The sequence below is a fragment of the Orycteropus afer genome, unplaced genomic scaffold, assembly GCF_000298275.1.
Source record: "Orycteropus afer afer isolate SDZICR_OR568_19922 unplaced genomic scaffold, OryAfe1.0 scaffold00053, whole genome shotgun sequence".
Taxonomy (NCBI): domain Eukaryota; kingdom Metazoa; phylum Chordata; class Mammalia; order Tubulidentata; family Orycteropodidae; genus Orycteropus; species Orycteropus afer.
In genome coordinates this window covers 9462868-9478890 of record NW_006921640.1, presented here as the reverse complement: position 1 = coordinate 9478890, position 16023 = coordinate 9462868, and the positions used below count along the sequence as shown (strand labels likewise).

General features: G+C 41.0%; 1 protein-coding gene across 1 annotated transcript in view; it reads right to left on the bottom strand.

The window, feature by feature from the left end:
- Nucleotides 1-14634, bottom strand: part of ADRA1A (adrenoceptor alpha 1A) — a 140015-nt gene extending 125381 nt beyond the window's left edge. Inside the window, exon 1 of the mRNA XM_007938744.2 lies at nt 13752-14634. Coding sequence (XP_007936935.1) covers nt 13752-14634 — 883 coding nt within the window. The remainder of the gene's footprint in view (nt 1-13751) is intronic.
- Nucleotides 14635-16023: the final 1389 nt, after the last annotated feature.

Here is a 16023-nt window from a genome sequence, read left to right as displayed (position 1 = left end):
TTCTGAGGAGTGGCTGGTGGGTTTGAACCACCAGCCTTCCAGTTAGCAGTCAAATGCCTTAGGCACTATGCCACCAGAGCTCCCATACTTTATATAGTGCAATGTATAGCAGTACCTCATAATCATACACTTAGATACTTTATGTGATTATAAAATCTAAAAATAAACTCATGCCAGTTTAGATGGGTTTGCTGCTAAATATGTTCTGATCAGGTCAGATTTTGACCCCAAATTAGTAATGTAGAAATTTCAGTCTTCAGAGCTTTAGAACTTAAGAATTCCAAAGGCATTGTGTACCTATACTATGTATTATTTCAGATAATTGATTTTCAAAGAAATGATATTTTGGAAAGTAAAACATTTCTATGAAGTAAAAATTTCCATTAAGATTTTGGAAATATAAAAACTAGTGGGTAGAAAATTATTAACTCTTCAGGGACCTTGAGGCAGCTGGTGACCTTAGGTTTATAGAGCTAACATGTGGGAAACACAGTTTTAAAAAATCTGAATAATAGCAAAAATTAATGTTTTGTTTTAAATGTGATATTTCCAAAACATTTTGATATTAGGACTCCTATAGCATAAACCAGAGTTTATACTGTAAACATGCCATTTTGAATCAGGTAAGTCTTTGATGTAGGGGCTGTCATATACATTGTGGGAAGTATATGATTCCCTTGTTTCCACCCACTAGGCGCCAACAGCAGCCCCCAGTATAATTGTGACAACCAAAAATGTCTCTAGACATTGCCAAATTGCCCTTAGTTGAGAACCACTAGAAATTCTTTAGGAATAGTTTGCTATTCTGGGATTTTATCCCTCTCCTAGAGATTCCGTTTAAAAACTCCATTTCTGAAATTGTCCTTTAGCAATTTCCCAATGGCAATGGAATTTAAAAATAAATAAATAAATGAAAAGGCAGCAAGTTTACAGATATGGGTGAACTTCAAGAACTTTTTCATTATAAGGAGTCAAACTACATGGTCAACTTATAAATGGCAGGTTTCTAACTAGCAACTAGATGCCCTGGCAATAAGCTAAATGTGGATAGTACATTAAAAAAAAAAAAAAAAAAAAAACAAGCGTGCGATGTTCCCTTTTCAACCCCTTTTTGGGCAAAGACTACTGCTTTGCCAGCATTCCAGAATAATGAGAGCCAATGTGCCCTTTGTCAACTTCCCCTCCTTCTCCTTTGAAAATGCAAACCTAACTGCTTCCAGAACTTTTCTTGATACCATTTAATGAGTCTGGAATCAGATTCTGCTAGCAGCCTGGGTTCTGGATTCCACTCAACACTGCTGCCAGCAGTGAGGAGGGCTGAGTGTCCAGACTCAGGGTTCCCTGGCTGCTCCAACTGGCACAGCGCCACTTTTATCTGTTTTGTGTCTTGGGCTTCTGAGGATGATTTCATTTGAACAAAGAGCTCTGCAGCTAAAAAGTTTGAAAGCCACTGGCCCAATGTGAGCCCCTGTCACCACAGAGGAGGAAATGGAAGTTTAGAGGAGAGGGGAGAACCGGGGTAGAGCCCAGGGCTTTTAGGTGTGTAGCCAAGCCCCTTTCTACTATTTCAAGGAAGACAGCCAAGAAGCTCGATCAAGATGTCACTTAATCCCTGCTGAACCTCAGTGTCCCCATCATGAACAAATAGACTTGTTTTGAGAATGAATTTAGATGCAGTCAATGACTGGCATAGATAAGCACCACATATGCCCAGATATGTGAATATTGCACTTCTTTCTCCTAGGAAGAGACCAACTCTTCACATGATTTCACCTAATCCTCCTGTGATCAGGGCCACAAGAAAAAGCTTAGCTTACTGAACTATACAAGGAGCTCTGGTGGTATAGCATCTAAGACATTTGACTGCTAACCAGAAGGTTGGCAGTTCAAACCCACCAGTCACTCCACAGAAGGAAGACCACGCAATGCACTTCCATAAAGATTTACTGCCTTGGAAACCCAAAGCGGATCATTATGAGTCAGAATAGACTCAATGGCAGTGAGTTTGGTTTTTTGGTAGAAAACTATACAAGGACTCTGGCACTGCTGCACCCCAAAAGTATCTTCCTCTAACTGTGTAGACAGACAAGGGCTGCAGAACGAGGGTTATAGTTTGCCTTGAATCACAAATTCCCAAAGTACCAAAGGAAATGATCCCGCTTAAGGTTGCTCTCATTTTTGCTTCACACTTTTCAATATGAAAAGGAGATAGAGCTGAAGCAGTCAGTGACTTCTAGATCAAGCTGAACTTCTCATCCTCTTTCTAAATTCTTAATAAATCTAGAAGCATATACTTGTAGGTAAAGTTTTCCATCACTGAGAGAAACACTGTTGTCAGTTACTATCAAGTTGGATCCAGGTACAATAGAATCAAATGCCACTGAGTCCTGCACAGTCTCCATGATCATTGGTATACTCAAGTCCAGTGTTGCTGCCACTGAGTATTTTCAGTGCCACCGCCTGTGTCAGTTTGTGGTACTAAGGTGGCTTGCAAATTGCTTTGATGCTGGAAGCTATGCCATTGGTAATTCATGTTAGCATGGCCACTCAAGGTAAACAGGTTTCAGTGCAGCTTGCAGACTAAGTAAGACGCCTGACAATCTACTTCTGAAGATTAGCCAGTGAAAACTGTATGGTTCCTAAGAGAACAGTGCTGAAAAACACTAGGCAAGGCAGAATCCATCTGCCAGAATCTCTGAGAAATTTCTGGAAACTACACTTTGGTGAGGGCAAGCCTGAAAGAAGAACTGATGAGTTTTCAGTTCACCTTAAGAAATAGGGGTAAAGGTAAGTGCTCCCAGCTGATTTTCAGTAATATCTCCAGGGCTTGGACTAACAGAACCTTGATACACAAGCAGGCTCTCAGGCAGCATTTCAAAGACAAATCTCAATTGTAGTGGAGTGTCTGAGGAGTGCACAGATGCTGAGGTCCACGCAGAATGAGAAGGTGCCTTGGCTTTCCTAGGTAATAGGTGATTCAAGGGGGGCTTTGCAGGCATGGCTACCAGAGTACCAGTCACGCCAGTCAGAGGAGTGGTCATTGTGCTCACCAGCCCAAGAATGCAAGGAGAAACACTGTTGTGAAAAAGTGAAGTCCTGCGCTTTGGCCACCTCCAGATCTATCTCCTTCCCCACTCCACACAGATGAATAGAGCTGTACTCTGGCAAACCTAAATGACAACAAATACAATCCTTCTCTTTCTCCCCTTGATGTGAGTCTTAAAGATTTGAACAGGGATCTACTCAGTTTTTAAGAGAATTCATTTCAAATATTCACCCTGTGTAAAGTCAAAAGAAAAAAAAAAATACTGTTCACATGGAAAGATCCAGCTACTCAATAAGGAAGATCCATTTGAGGAATCAGAGAAAATGTCCACTTTTAAACAATGATACAAGAGAAAATCTCTAAGTTGTATTGAAATGAGACCAAAGAAATGATTGGGTTTGTAAAACAACGGCCACCCACTCTGCAGGAGAAAGATGTAGCAGTCTGTTTCTGTAAAGCTTTATAGCCTTGGAAATCCTCTGGCAACAATGATGAAACAATTGGCCAGTAAAAAGGAGTGTAATGGAGGCAATGTGGAGACTGGCTCTGATTAAAACAAGTAAGTAAAATAGAACATGAGCTTGAGAAATTCGAATGGAAGTCAAAAGCAAAGATGATTAATGTGGGAGAAAAGCAAAAGGACAGTGGGGTAGATGGTGAAGATCCAAAATGCCGCTCCTATTAATACTAGGAGAAAGAGAATAAAAGAGAATGCGATCATCAAAAGACTACTTACCATCTTTGGCTTCAGAGCAATGGGGTGTACTGGGTCCCAGGCAATCTCAATCAAAAGACACCCCCAGCTTGAAATCCCCACAAGGAATTTTAAAACTTGATAGGGGGAAACTCTATAAGCATCTTGGCTTAAAAATAAATACATAAATAAAACAAATACCTAAAAATGAAAGACCAATCATTAAATTGTAAATGTGTTTTGCAAGAGACAGAAAATGAAGGAAAAGAAAGGAAGCATAAATCTAGAAAGCATAAAACAAGAGGAAAAAAATCAAACCAAATGTACCACTTATAATTAATGAAAATTAATTAAATCCTTATTAAAAGACAAATAATGATATTAGAAACATAGATCATTTATAACAAAATCCATTTGATGTGAAATACATAAGGTGATACAAAATGTTATACGGAAGTAGATGGGCAAAAGCATATTAGCAAACACAGACAAAAATATATTAGAGATTACAATATTAATTTTTGCAATGTACAAATCAAGAAAAAGTAATTAAAAATTAATTTTAAGTACCAAACATCAGCGTCAACATACGTAAAGCAAATGGAATATTATTCAGTCATAGAAAGGACTTCCTAAATATTACTAGTGGTAATATTTGTCATATACCTCTCTTAATGTTTGACAAATAATGTATATGAAAAATAAATAGAATAATGGATAAGGAGGATCTGAAAAACACCACTATCAAAGTTTATTTAATATCTATTAAGTATTAGTTCTATCAAGCATGTTAATTATTGATCAATATTAAAATACAAAGAAAACTTTATTAATTCTGTAAGCTTGAAGTTGTTTACATCCTCTGACTACAATGCAGTAAATAAAAATGAATTTTAAAAAATAGGGGTAAAAACATTGATTATTTTCCACTTAACAACAAAGCCAAACTTCTCCTGTCTGCATGTCATAAAAGAGACATTGAAAGTAGAAAGACAGACTGACAGGATAACAGTACTGCTTATTAAGATGTAAAGAAAGGGACAAAAACATTGACTTAGAGGAAAATGTACAGCTCTGAATGTTTTTAAAGGAGAAAGAATGTAAAGACAGGAAGTAAACCTTCTGGTTCAGCTAATGCAAAAAGAAGGAAATGTAACTAGGAAAGTAGAAGAAAGAAATTTCTAGAGATAAAACTAAGGCACTAGGAAGATTTAAGTGATTTAAATGATTAATAAATCCAAGACCTGAGTTCTTTGAAAAGACTTATAAAATCCAGGAAATCTCAATGAAAACACATACACACACACACACAACATGATGTTAGAAATGAGAAAGTAGAAATAACCAGATAGAAAAGGAATAAAAAATTACAAAATCTCACATAGAATACTACACTAAGAAGTTGAATCTCAGTGGAAAGGAAAATGAAAAATAAGAAAATAAAGATTATCAAATCTGACAATCAGAATAGGCCACTATTCATGGGCAAAATAGAAACCAGTCTCACAGAATTATAGCCATAAAAGGAACTGTGCCCAAATGTTTTATGGACAAGTTCTCTCAAACCTTCAAGGAACACATAATTCTGTGCTATTTAAACTGTTAGAGATCATAGGAAAAAAAAAAAAAAAAGGAAAGTGTCAGGCACAATTCACTTTATAAAGTAAAATAAACCTGAAACCAGTATGTAACAAAGACAATACAATAAAATCATAGTCTTATTTCACATAGAAATAGAAACGTAAATAAGAAATAAACATTTAGAATAATTCAGCAATATAAGAAAGAAGAATGCCTCTTAACCAAGTAGAATTTAATCTAAGAATACCTGAGTAGGTTAAAATTATAAAATAGTTATCAATAGGTTAGTATTATGAGGTGAAATCTATCAAATCAATATCAGTAGAAAAGCAGCACTTGGTAAGATTAAAAATTCATTCTTTATAAAATTGTAAACTATAGGAAGACATTTCTTTAATATAATAAAGTATAGTGATTTGAAACCAATAGTCACTGTCATAAATTATGTTGAAATACCAAAGTAGCATTCCTCAACTTCATTGTTTGAACAATCAGTTTTCTATGAGATACTAGTACATGTGATTAAAAGTAGTGTTCGGTTAGTTAAACAACAGTTCAAATGCAGTTTGAGAAATAAATGGAGAGACATGTCATATTTCCTAACAGGAGTTCTCAGTGTTATAAAGACATCATTTCTCAACTTAATCTATACCTTCTAAAAACTACAATCAACATCTGACTGGATTTGTGTGCATGTGTGTGTGTGGTGTCAGTGGGGGCAAGGAGTAACTTGACAAAATGTGTCCCAAGTTTCCTGGAAGAATAAACTTGTAAGAAAAAACAAGATAACTTTGAAAAAGAATATGCCAGGGCCTTTAAGAAAATGTCCAAATGGTTATTAAACCATAGTAATTAAAATAATGTGGCAACAATGCCAAAGAGCTCTGGTGGCACAGTAGGTAAGGCATTTGGCTGCTAATCACATCTGCCATTCTAACCCACCAGCTACAGGAGGAAGATGAGGCAATCTGCTTTCATACAGATTTACAGCCTTGGAAACCCAATGGGGGCTGCTATGAGTTGGCATTGATTTGGCAGCAGTGGGTTTTTGTTTTGGGGTTTGGGACACCAATGCTAGAATAGAGAGACAGATAAAGGGTATAGAAGTGAGAACCCTAAAGTAGATTTAAGATTCTTTTTAATATAAGAAAGGTGGTCTTTCAAATTAGACAAGAAAGAATGGATTAGTCAATAAACAAGGATATCTAGCTAACCATTTTGAAATAAATGCAATTAGACACCACCTACTAAAATATAAAAGCAAATTCCAAATAGATTACAAATCTAAAAGAACTCAGAGAAAATAGACCGTATCTGACCCGCATTGGGGAAAGTCTCTCCAAACATTCCTGAAAAGGCACAATCCATAAAAAAGAAGATAAAAATATTTCATTACATACAAATATTAAACGTTCATATATTTTTAAAAACCATAAAATCAATGATTTTAAATATGCTCTCTCTTCCTGCATCCCATTTGCCATTGTTATTCCATATAATGTGGAAACTGCCTTGAGAAGGAGAAGGACATCACACAGAGAAGTGCCCCTTCCAGGCAGAAAAGGGAAGAGGAAAACCCACTCTGTCTGTCCTGGGCACTGTAGGGGAAAGGGGAAAAGGGACAGTAGGAAGCAGGTGGGGGTTTGCTCTGAGCTCTTCTCTCAACATGGTTGGTAGAGACAATTAAGAAAGTATGGGGATAGAAATGGCAGGAGAAGGGCTTTGTGCCCCATTTTCCTTTCTGCATCTCTGGGTGGGTCCCCACACCTGGTATTCAGCATGGCTGAACACCTAGTGCCAGAGACAGAGCTAGAGTTGGCATGCCTGTAGTATAAAGAAGCCTACTGGGTCCCCCATGCATAAGGGGGGAGATAAGGATGCAAGCATTTCTGAGAATTTGACTGAGGAGTTTGCCAAAGGTGATCATGAAGGATGTAGGGACAAAGTGACTCCTCAGCTAAGGACAACAGTGCAGGTGTTGCCCAAGCCAGAGCCAAACAGAAGTCTGGGTCATCAGGTGGGGACAGGGTTTATGGGTGAGCATCCTCAGTTTCATCAAAGGACAACAGCAGAACAGCTGGGGACTTGAGTCTACAGGCCAGCACTAGCCTAACTGCCTCAGTTGAGAACAATGCAAAAGAATAACAAAGGGTCTGCTGAGACTCAAAAGGCCCTCATTTCTTTCCCCTTCTAGACTATCATGAGGTACTAGTCATCATCTTAGAAGGTGGCAGGGAGAAGGGGAGGAAATCTGAAAGGCCGACTCATCCAAAAGCGATTGAGCATATAAAGATGCTATGTAAGTTATCAGATCAAACTGAACAAAGGAGTTAATTTAAAAAAGAATTTAACAAAGAGTGTGTGTGTATGCTTGTACTTCTGTGGAAGTTCATGCAAAAGATCACATCAGCTTTTGGAAAATATTTTCTTAGCACATCTGAACATAGCACGAGAAAATGGGCATTTCAGTATATGTGATAAGTGATAAGTGATATCTTTAATGTATAAAATGAACTTACAGATCAAAAAGAAATACAAAAACAGCTTTATAAAAAGTGGCCAAAAAAACACAGATATGTGATTCCACAAAAGAGGAAATAAAAATAACTAAAAAAATATGCTAACAAATATTCAACTTATAGAGACTCAAGACTTTTTGAACATGCAAACATGAAACTATAAAGTGACAAAATTTAGGAATGCATTAGTTACTAAGTATTGCCTCCTTCAAAGCAATAACTTGTGCATCTATAGCCTCATTTGAAAGAGTCAGCCATTGTTGCAAACATTGTCAAAACTCTTGTTTTTGTCTTCCAAGCCAGCAGCACATTCTTTTGAATACGATGGTAAATCTTCATTGACAGATTTATCTTTAGGAAAGAGCCAAAATTAATTTCCAGTCAAGTCTGGCTACAGTATTTATGATCACAAGGAAGATTTTCTGGTAAATCTGCTCTGGAGGCAATGACAAAAGAAGCCTTCCAGAACCAGGCCATAGTTCACAGAAATGTTTTAATCAGCATGTCAGAAGAATTGCACTTGTCAGGATCTCATGTGTCCTAGGTAAAGGTCTCCCAACTAGTCTATGCACATCTTCTTTTCTCTAAGCCTTTGATATTTTGAAATGTAAGCTTGATTGTGTCATCTCTGCTTCCTAGTCATCTTAGGATAAAAGCAAAAACTCATAAAATGACTATAAAGGTTTATTTGGTCTGGTCTCTCTCTCTCCAGATTTATTGGACATCACTTATCCTTTGGTTTCTCAGCTCTGACCACACTGGGCTTCTAGAAAATCCTCATGGACACAGGTCCACTCTGCCAGAGTTGTTGTCCTTTCTGTCCCCCCCCCCCACTCCTTTTTACTTGTTGTTGTTGTGGTTATGTGCTGTTGAGTCGGACCGGACTCACAGCAACCCCTCTTTGTGTTTCTGAGGCAGTATCACCTTTTAACCACTGAACACATATTATGCAGTCCTCCAAGCGAAAGTCGGTTTTCCAGCAAGCCTTTTCTGACCTCCCTGAGTAGGGCCATTCTCATCCACAGTATTTGCTGCACATCCCCTTTGCTGTACTTTATACAGTTTCGCATTTTTTAATATGTTTATTTGATTAATTTTTATCTCCCTCTGGAGATAAGAAGCCTCCAGGAAGGCAAGGACCCTGACTCAGTGCATTGCATAAAGCTCAACACATGGAAAATTCTCGATATATAATGGAAGAATGAAAGATAAATGTTATTTGATATAGGTATGTGGTAGATATTCTGCAAGAGGAACACAATTCCCTCATCCCTGCTATTCCTCCATGGGGAGAAAACTCTATGTCCCCTCCCCTTGAACCTAGATGGCTTTGTCATTTGTTTGGACCACAGGATGAAGTGGAAGTGACATTGCCTCGCTCTTAAGAGGCTTGGCAACTTCTGCCTTTGCTATTTTGGAAGAGAACTGCCACTCAGTAAGAAAATGGGTCTAGACCACTGGAGGAAGAGAGTGTGACACCAAGACTGACTCATTTCTGACTCATGGAATTACCAGCTATAAAATAGTTGCTGTTTTAAATCATTAAGTTTTAGGACAGTTTATGGTGTGCAGCAAGAGTAACTGAAAAAATTAGATTCTTATCTTAAAATCATAATGGCTATTAGCGGCTCTTCACACCATTATCTCTAAAAGGTCAACCATTTGGTAAGAATCAGAGGTCTTATCCCTTCATGCCTGCAGCAAAACAATACTTAACTACTTAACTTTTAGCTATCTTTGGCATCCACCAAGGAGTCAGTGTTATTATGTTAGCACTGTACTTGCCCCTTCTTCTTTGTTGTGTTTCACATATCACCATCTGAAATTTTGCTATTTATTTATTTGTTCATTTTTTTAGGCTCCATTGGGGCAGAGATTTGCCTTGATCTCCAGTGATTGTCTAGCTGCCTGGCACATAGTGATGCTCAATAAATTTTTGCTGAATGAATTGAATGAATCATTCTCTACCTTATTGTTCTCACCTGATAACCCCCTCGTTAGTTCTACTTTCCCGAAGCAACCCACTTAGAATGTATTTTCTCTCCCCACCACTGTGCTACCTCTTGTACATTTTTCACATAATTCTCAAATATGAACAAACTCAAACCTATGGACCACTCATGGGTCCATAGGAGCCTCATCTCAGCCTGATATTGCATCCTTTGACTTAAAGATAATAGCAATGATTTACATCCAATAATGATGCCATATTTTATACTCAAATAACATAATGCATATAGAATATATTTGTATATGTTCAGTCAATGTCGTATCCCTTTATTTCTTTTTTATCCCCTCATGGTCTCTCAGATCTCCAAGTGAACCTACCCTTCATAACAACATCCTTATGTTGACATATGTCAGTAATGGTCTGTGAGTCATATGGATTCTGATAAAATTAACATCTATTGCCGTGTTGGTTTGAATCTCAAGCCAACATTTTTTTCCCCATCAACCCCCTGCTTCTGGGGCTAGTGAGTTCTTGGCAAAAGGATGAAATAGGCAAAATTAATGTTCACTTCAGGCCACAGATAAACATTTTTCACCTTTCATCTTGTTTCATATGTTGAAGGCTAATACCTTCGTATTCTCTCTATTCATCTCCACAATCAAAACTTTTTTTTTTAATTCACTCTACAATATGAATGACCGATAAAAGCCTCAGATGTGATCCCAACCCTCCCCAAGGCATTCTGAATTTTAACTAAACATTTACGATGCAAAAAGAAAGTTAGCAAGATTTAGATTTGGAAGCAGGCAAGCCAGATTCTTACTTGGAATCATACTATTCAATTCAGCAACAAGCATGGCTTTGGTGGGGAGGAGCATTGGAAGGAGAGAATTATAGGGGCAGTAAGGAGGCACAGTCCTCACACAAAATACAGGAAGGATGTACCGTGATGAAATAGAGTGGCACCCCACGGTAATCCTGGCAGGTTGCTACCACACATGGCGTTTCATCGCCCAGTTCTGTATACCACACTCATCTTGACCCCTGCTTTCAGCTCCTAATCCCACTAGTCTCCCACAGCCCTGAGCAGACCGATAACCTCTTCTTCCCAAGAGGGTGCTTGTCATGCTTAAGTGTCCTGTCTCTGGATGCTAATATCACAGCACATTTATTCTTCTGTTCCTATTCTGCATGAAAAATGCACATAAGATAGTTAAAAAAAAAATACCGTCTCACTGATGACCCAGCACAAATAGTGTTTTCTTAAATTACTACCCAATGGCAGTGCTTTTGGGAGCTTCCAGAGTGAATCCAAGACATAATTAACTGTTTTTTTTTCTTTGTTGTTGTTGTTGTTGTTATGTGCCGTCGAGTCGGCCCCGACTCATAGCGACCCCTCCTTGGGTTTCCGAGGCAGTATCACTACGGAAGTAGGATTGCCCAACCTTCCTTCCGAGGAGTGGCTGGTGGGTTTGAACCGCCAGCCGTCTGGTTAGCAGGCAAGTGTCTTAGCCACTATGCTACCAGAGCTCCCTCTTGTAATACCACTTTGAGGATCAATCTCATAGACCATAATAATTGTTTACAGTTTCTCTCCTTAACTAGTTTGTGACGCTGCTGAGGATAGGGAATGTCTTTTTATCTTTTATTCTCACTGTTTAACACTGTATTTGGTGCTTTTTTATACAGTCAATACATGCTGGCAGAAATGGTCTCTGAATAATTTGGTGTTAAGAGAAACCTGTGGATGACACATGGGTGGGTTTAAGGATTTTTGCCCTACTCAGCAGCCTAGTAGGACACTGTTAACTACATGTTTTCAATTTCTATCCTGTTACCTGACCCTTATTAGGATTTAAAGGAAATCCAGTGATTCCACATGCTGTTATACCACAACTCCCTTTTCCCACCAAATCTTCACCTCAACATTACTGACTCCCTGAGAGACCAAGTTCAAGAGGGAGGCTATAACTAGAAACCAGAATTCACCTTCTGCTAGATGACATTAACACTTAACCCATCATGTCCCATATCCCCATTTAGCTCAATCACCATCAGAGTCCCAGATTGCCAGGTCACCTATTGTCACCTGGACCATTCACCATCTGGCTCTTATTTCCCCTGACTCAGTTTTCTGTCCCTTCACACTTGTTGAGTGAGTAGATGAATTAATAAATATATACACTTCAGGAGAGAGCAAGAGATGGGATGCAGAGAGGTAGATAAACAGGCAGTGGCCCAGGTGAAGAGTGTTATTTAACTAAATTCAAAGCTGTGATATAATTCCAGGATTAGAGTAAGCACTAATGATGAGCAGGCACAATGGAAGGCCAACTCAACTAGTGGACTAAAAAGGATCCCCTGAGCAACACCGCTGGACAGAAATGGCGATACTGATGGAAACATTCTGCACCTCTGTGGTCCACAGTAGCAGCCAGTAGCCACATGTGGCTGTTAAGCACGTAAAAGGTGGCTACTGGACTGATGAACTAAATATAACTTTTTATTTAATTTTAATTAACTTTGAAGGCGTTCTAGTGGTGTGGCAGTTAAAGTGCTTGGTTGCTAACTAAAAGATCGGGGATTGAACCCACCAGCAGCTCTGCAGGAGAAAAATGTGACAATCTGCTTCCATAAAGATTTACAGCTTTGGAAGCCCTATGTGGCAATTCTACCTTGCCCTATAGGGTTCCTATGAGTTGGAATTGACTCAATGCCAGTGAGTTTTTTGTTTTATTTTTCATTTGAATAGACACATGTGGCTGGTGGCTATGACATAGGACAATGCAGCCCTAGAACCTGAAAAATGCCTTCTTCCCACTTATGATTTCAGGATGCTAAAACTGACCTTACTGAATTGTTGAGAGGGCTAATTAAACAAAGTACCTGGTTAAATGTGTCCAACGCAATTGACACTCAAAAAACAACAGCTGCTATTATTGTATAGAGCTGCAAATTAAGTAGTTAAGTACAAGCCATTTAAATTTGGCTCTAAAATATTGGAGATGGGACTTTAATGAATTCTTATCATAACTTTTTGTTTGCTAAAGTTAGTGGATAACCAATGTTTGGGTCTGTATTTGAGCTCAAACTAAAAATAGCAAACAACCATTTTGGGATTTCATTGAAGCCTTTCAGAGATAGCTGAGATAGCTGACTATTCCAAGTGGATCAGCTTGCTGACACTCAGAATGAGCTAATTAGGTTTGACAACAGCTAATTTAGCATCTGTAAAAAGTGGATTTGTAAAATTACTTGATTATTTTCAAACACTGGAATCTGCAACTTTTCGAGTGATTCTGGATAAGAGTAGTGTCTATTTCTATACTTTTCAAATGAAGGAAGAAGTTTTTACTTATTGGAAACATTATGATGATTTCTTTAAGGCTTGAAGTGGTTTGGACATAAAATTATTATTTTTCCCTCTTAGTGGCTCACCATACTTTCTTCCATATTGAATGGAGAAAGTAAAATTAACCAAGATATAGAGCATAAGCTGATCATCATAACTAACCCTTACTGGATAATTTAATATTACAAGTTTGTCCAGAAAAAGCAAGTCAATTATTTTAATGTCAAGAAAACTTGCAATTCACAGCAGAGACTAATGTGTCATTCCACAGCCCCTAAGTCCATCATGAGAGACTTGAAAGAGGGCAGATGTATGTAAATTCAACACATGCTGAAAGTCATTAACAAAAGTTGTATTCTTATTAAGGAGACTAATTAATCTGCATCAGATGGAAGGTACTTTACAGTGTCTGAAAAAGTGCCCTAGGACATAATATAAAGGAGAGACTGCAAATCCACATTTTACCAGAGAGCCTTTCCAACTGCCCTTGTAGCCTTGCTGTTTGACATGCAGATCCTTCTTCTTCCTCCCTGGCTATGATCTGAGGTAGCTGAAGAGGAAGAGGGAGAAAACCAGAAGAACTAAGATGATGTGTTGCAAAGACTTACCGATTGGCATCACTAAGAAAAAAGGCAGCCAGCAGAGGACGAAGCAGCCGACCACGATGCCCAGCGTCTTGGCCGCTTTCTTCTCCCGGGAAAACTTGAGGAGCCTCACGGAGAAGTTGGTCTTATTCTTGGAGCTGGACGCTCCGCTGCCCCCTGCGGGGACATTTTTCCGATGGATGCGAAGCGTCACTTGCTCTGAGTCCGACTTGTCGGTCTTGAGGCCGGACTTGAGGCCTCGACTCTCCCTCTTGGCCACCACATAAACCCGGCAGTACATGACTAGGATGATGGCCAGAGGGACATAGAAGGAGCCGAGAGCGGAGAAGAGCACATAGCCTGGCTCCTCCGTGATTTGGCAGATGGTCTCGTCTTCTGGGGCCGGCTGCCTCCAGCCGAATAGAGGTCCTATAGAGATGACGAGTGAGAGCGCCCAGACGCACAGCAGGGCCATGAGCCCCCTCCTCTGGGTCACGATGGTGGGGTAGCGCAGCGGGTAGCTCACGCCGATGTAGCGGTCGATGGAGATGATGCAGAGTCCCATAATGGACGCAGTGCAGCACAGGACGTCCACTGCCGCCCAGATATTGCAAAAGACTCTGCCGAAGGCCCAGTAGCCCAGGATCTCGAAGATGGCCGAGAAGGGCAACACTGTGGAAGTGAGCAGAAGGTCGGCCACCGCCAAGTTGACGATGTAGTAGTGAGTGACCGAGTGCAGATGCCGGTGGCAGGCCACGGAGAGGATCACTAGGATGTTTCCTAGCACGCCGAAAATTATAAGGCCCCCCAAGATCACCCCGAGCAGAATGGCCTTCGAAATGTTTACCGGTGCGGGTGAGTGAGTGCAGTTGGAGCTGTCGGAAGCATTTCCAGAGAGAAACACCATGGTCCCAGCCAGGGCCGGGCGAAGTCCGGCTCTCGAGGGCCACCCTCGGGCGGGGGCAGAGTCAAGAGGTCTAGGCTCTGGGGAGTCCTGCCCGCTGGGTTTGGTTGGGGGTGAGAAAGAGAGCGCGGAAGGGAAGGAATCCCAGCCAGCCTTGGAAACCCTCAGAAGGCAATGTAAAGGGGCAGGGCATTAAAGGCGACATGGCCAGGGTCCCACGAGTTTGTCCGCAGACTCGGTCTACCAGCTGCGCTGGCCACGGCCCCAACTCCCTTCCTACCCGAAGCTTGTTGCAAAGCTCAAGGAGACGCGTTGTAAATGCGCTGTCAGTGAATTACAGAAGTCCGCTTCCTGGCACTGTCTGATGCGTCCTGCTGGAGGGAAGACTCAGCATTCTGTGCAGTTTGGAATTCAAAAATCCAGCGCCAGTCTTCCCCTAAACCTCAGGCAAGTCCAGGTCTGGCACTGAAGCTCAAATCCGGGGACTCTTGGCATGTGGGTGCTGCTTCCCGCCTGCAGTCACTAATAGCGTGATTGCCCCGCCACTGAAGAGGATGAGGAATGGGCTCGTGCTAGATCCAGATTTTAGGCTGACCGGCTGAGGGTCGTGGGTGTGAAATGTTTGCCAAAATCCACGCGGCTACTGAGCATCGTTTGACGGCTTCTTCCTGAAAGAGCCTAAAGAGAAAGGTTGCTTGTGAGCCAGCAGCTCTGGGAAGGGCTCTCGACGGGCGGTCGGACACCGGCAGGAAGACTCTGCGGTGGGGGAGCGGCGTCTCCCTGACACAGAGGAGGCTACACGGGACCGGAACGCGCCGCGAACGCCCTGGCCTCTAGGAATCTGCCTTCGCATGCTCCGCGGAGCGTCCTCAGGGCAGGTTCAGGATCCGAAGGAAACAAACCTCAATAGCTGCTGCGTCTCGCCGCCTGTTTCGAACTCTAGTGTGTTGTTGTTGTTATGTGCCATGGAGTTGGACCCGACTCACAGCGACCCCTCCTTGGGTTTCCGAAGCAGTATCACTACGGAAGTAGATTGCCCAACCTTCCTTCCCAGGAGTGGCTGGTGGGTTTGAACCACCAGCCTTCTGGTTAGCAGTCAAGTGCCTTAGGCACTATGCAAACAGAGCTCCCAACTCCGGTATAGCGAAATTGAAATTGCCGAAGCCCCAGCGTTTCAACTGGGGCTGGCTTTTTCGTCACCACGAGCTGGTAGAATCTGGAGATCTACCCAGTTGTCTCCTGAACAGGTTGTTTCCCAGTCACCTGGAGGGGGCAGCCTGGCAGAAGGAACCGCTGAGACCCGGGAACTGCAGGGATAGTACCACGCGCACGCTCAAGCTCACGCCTGAGGAATTCACACTTGGGCTCTGCGGAGTGCGCGGGTCTGTCCAC